Below are 3,537 nucleotides of genomic sequence, written 5' to 3'. Positions count from 1 at the left end.
ACTTTGTAAACCTGTGTTTTTAAAAGGTGCTATATAAATAAAGTTATTATTATTATTGTCATTATTATTATTATTATTATATAACTACAAGAGAGAAAACTACATAATATCATAAGTGTAAGAGGCACCAGAACAAGTAGAGTTGTTGAGTAAAGGTCATGTTATACATGGTTGTCGCTAGAGGTCGCCAAACACCGGTTACTTTTACTACCCACGTCCCAATTTTGTATGTATGTTAAATGTATCACTGACGGCATTCAATGCTTAACAACCCCACTGAATAAAATACTGATTGAACCGTAACAATGCTTTTAAAAGTCTTAGTTCCGGGTGATGTTTCCTTGTTTTTGTCTCATTTTGCTTCCTGGTTGAATTTTCTGTCATCTGTTCTGTATTTGCAAAGCAATTACAGGTGTGTTCTACTTTTCTATTAAAAATAACAATTCATAGCTTTCATCCCGAACAGGTCAACTTAAACCACAATGCTCTTTCATACTCTGCAAACTCCTATTTTAACACTAGTGTCAAGTTATACAACGAATTACAGCACTTCCGGTAGAATAATCAGAATAAAGTACATTTAAAAAATAAACCAAATCTATGACTTGTGACTTTTTTATTAAGTGTGTCTGAGTCCAAGAGAGTTTGTAGTTTTTTCATATGGCATTGAAAAATAGCCCATAGTACAGTCTCTTACAGATTCCCGCAAAAATACATATTTTTGCTTAACTGGAAAGAAATTAGAGGGATTGAAAGCATAACTATTTGTATCACAGTATAATCTCTTTACCCTCTATATAATCTGCAATACTGTTTAATTACTTAATTCTAAACTTTCAAAATATTTGAACCATTGTATGTCAAAAGTGTTTTTAAGGACTTGTTTTTCTTTTTATTAAATTCCCGTAAAGAATACATTGTTTAGGAAATCTTGATATATTGTTTATTAAGTGTATCTTAATGTTTATTATCTTATCAATTGCAAGGCTGACTAATTCTTGAATGTGTGTTTATTTTATAGAATCTGCCTCAAATGTAGCCTACATATTTTTCTCATAATCCCTATTTTATTATTTTTTCGATTATTATATTTTATTTTATGTCCTTAATATTGAATACTTACAACTTCATAATATTTGTAGCCCACAACTGGAGTTACAATAAAGTCTTGACTCTTAAATCTTATAATTTTGCCTTTTTTTGGAACCCTGTTTCTTAAACAATGTTTTAGTGTGATTGTATGTTAACTTAAAATATATTAAATGAAGCTGCATGTTAAGTGTTAATTTTTCCACATGACTCCCTTTAAAGTCCACTAAATGAATGACTTACGACGCTTTTACTTTGAAGGCCACTTCTCTTCGCCCCAGTCATTTCCGGTTCTCCCTGCGCTGCCTTACCGCAGCTTCAGGTTACAACACTTGCTTTGATATCCGTCGTGGGAGCTGTTTAAAAGACAAGCCAGGCAGCTTTCCTGGTCGCCCTGAAAAGCTTTTCCTCGGAGGTTTTTCGGCTTGTTGGAGTTCCGAGCAGCTTCCAAAACGAAATGACTTAACTTTGGAGGAAATAACGAGTTTGTTTTTGCTGAGTACTTGAAGTGAACCATTGACCTGTCAGCATGAGAAGCAGGAGCAACTCGGGAGTTAAACTGGACAACTATGCCCGGATGGTGCAACAAACTATTTTACGGCACCAGGTACGTTTTTTTTAAAAAATGTTGCTGCTCTTAAACACTTAAATTAAAAGTTCTATAAAGTTTAGAAACTGCTTCATACGGGTCATGCAAGCAGAGATCCCACAGTCAAATGTTGTCATGCATGCAGGAGGTGAAGCAAAGTGATGTTGCGACACACACACACACACACACACACACACACACACACACACACACACACACACACACACACACACACACACACACCATGCATATATTACACACTCATTACTCCATTGTAAGAGTTTGTTTCGTTTACTGTTGCCAAAAAGCCTCAAACACTTCAAATGACCCTCATTCAGATAGGCTACATGACGTCAGAAGTACACTGTCGGTATTGCATGACGTCACAGGAAAAGTTGCTTCCCCCAAAAATATGTCTCTTCAAATGTTGGAAACAAACTGGAATCATGAACAGTGGTTTCCCAAAGTGGGGGAAACCAACAAGTAGTGGGTCTTGATTTGCCTTCTGAAAAAAAAAACTATTACACATTTATAATTATTTGAGTTGAATTTCTTTTTTGGGGGGTTTCGGTGTCTTGCTCAAGGGCAGCACTCAGGGAAATGTCCTGGCACCTCCACCAGCTACAAGAACAACTTCCGTATATTTTCCGTCGACCCTCCGGTTCCCAACCCCAGCTCTTTCTACTTGCACACAACTTGCAGACATTTTGCTCCAACATGGAGGGAACAAGTGTGTTTGGAGGTGTTTCATGTGTGCTATGCCAACCAGTTCTGGTGTGTTTGCAATATCTGCAGAGAGGTACAAGTATTGGCCCAAACCCCCCAAATCCCAGGCAACTTGGAGCTGCGGAAAAAGTTGGACAAGTGCTTCTTTATCTAGGTTTTATCCTCAACAGACAAAGACGGTTGCATATCACAAACCTGTCTGTCCTGGTTCTTCTACATCTTGTGGTTTTGTAATAACCAGAAGAGGAATCAATTGGATTATGGAAGCAGACAAATTCAGGATGAAGTCATCTTTGAATGTGTCCCACATGGCCGTCATCCAGCCCTGTAGCTGTACACAGCTCGGTGCTCAGATGGATCACTGCACTGATGCAAAGTGAGGCTTTCTGCGACGGCTGCAAGGCAAACAGTCCAGGAAGACGACGTTCATAAAGAGGGATAAGAGGATTGAAACAAGTAAATCTGAAAGTCTACTTTTGGCAATGTGGCACTCTGAAGCCAGAGACCTGCAGGGAACTCTATTAGTCAAATACCAAGACTTCTCTAAACCCCCAAATCCTCGTTGTTTGTTGTTTTTTTTCCAATGAAGAAGCTGAAGATGGAGCCTCAACATTTGTTGAATTGTTGACTTTGTATGTTTGGTACTTCAATGGTTTTGGTGTTTGTTTTCTTGATTTGGTGTTAACATGGTGTGTAGTCAACATGGTGTGTAGTCAAAGATTCTAAATTGTCAGATTTGTTTTATGTTGCCATGGCATTGGTTGCCGAGTGATTGTAATTGGACAGGCCATTTCGATATTTCTTGATTTCTTTTTGAGTAAGAGGGCAGGCAAAATCCGATTTTTTTTCTTCTCCTTTCCTGCTCCTTTCCGAAAACATGGATTGGGATAAAATTGCGGAAAAATGACGTTCACAGAAAAACGTAGTGTGTTTTGACGGAACAAACAAAAATGAAATGGAATATTTTGGTTAATTGGTCACGGGTGAAAACGAAGATGGTTGGAACATACGGTTCTTACAGTAAACAAACATCAACAATGATCTATCATCGTTTTTTTACACCATCATGCCAGTAATTCTTTCTCTGCTTCATTATTTGCAATAAACAGGAACGTCACCCAAACTTATTCCAT

The 3,537-nt window shown here is 37.6% G+C and overlaps 1 protein-coding gene across 15 annotated transcripts in view; it reads left to right on the top strand.

The window, feature by feature from the left end:
- Positions 1-1,399: 1,399 nt before the first annotated feature.
- Positions 1,400-3,537, top strand: part of phka1a (phosphorylase kinase, alpha 1a (muscle)) — a 20,827-nt gene continuing 18,689 nt past the window's right edge. For 14 of the 15 annotated variants that reach the window (XM_061031694.1, XM_061031696.1, XM_061031695.1 and 11 more), the window contains exon 1: positions 1,400-1,696. In XM_061031694.1, the coding sequence (XP_060887677.1) occupies positions 1,619-1,696 (78 nt within the window). In that variant the 5' untranslated portion in view covers positions 1,400-1,618. The remainder of the gene's footprint in view (positions 1,697-3,537) is intronic. The other variant, XM_061031697.1, reaches the window with a different exon arrangement.

The sequence above is a fragment of the Labrus mixtus genome, chromosome 23 (genome assembly GCF_963584025.1).
Source record: "Labrus mixtus chromosome 23, fLabMix1.1, whole genome shotgun sequence".
NCBI lineage: Eukaryota > Metazoa > Chordata > Actinopteri > Labriformes > Labridae > Labrus > Labrus mixtus.
The sequence above is the reverse complement of the archived record's forward strand: the minus strand, read 5'-3'. Positions and strand labels throughout refer to the sequence as shown.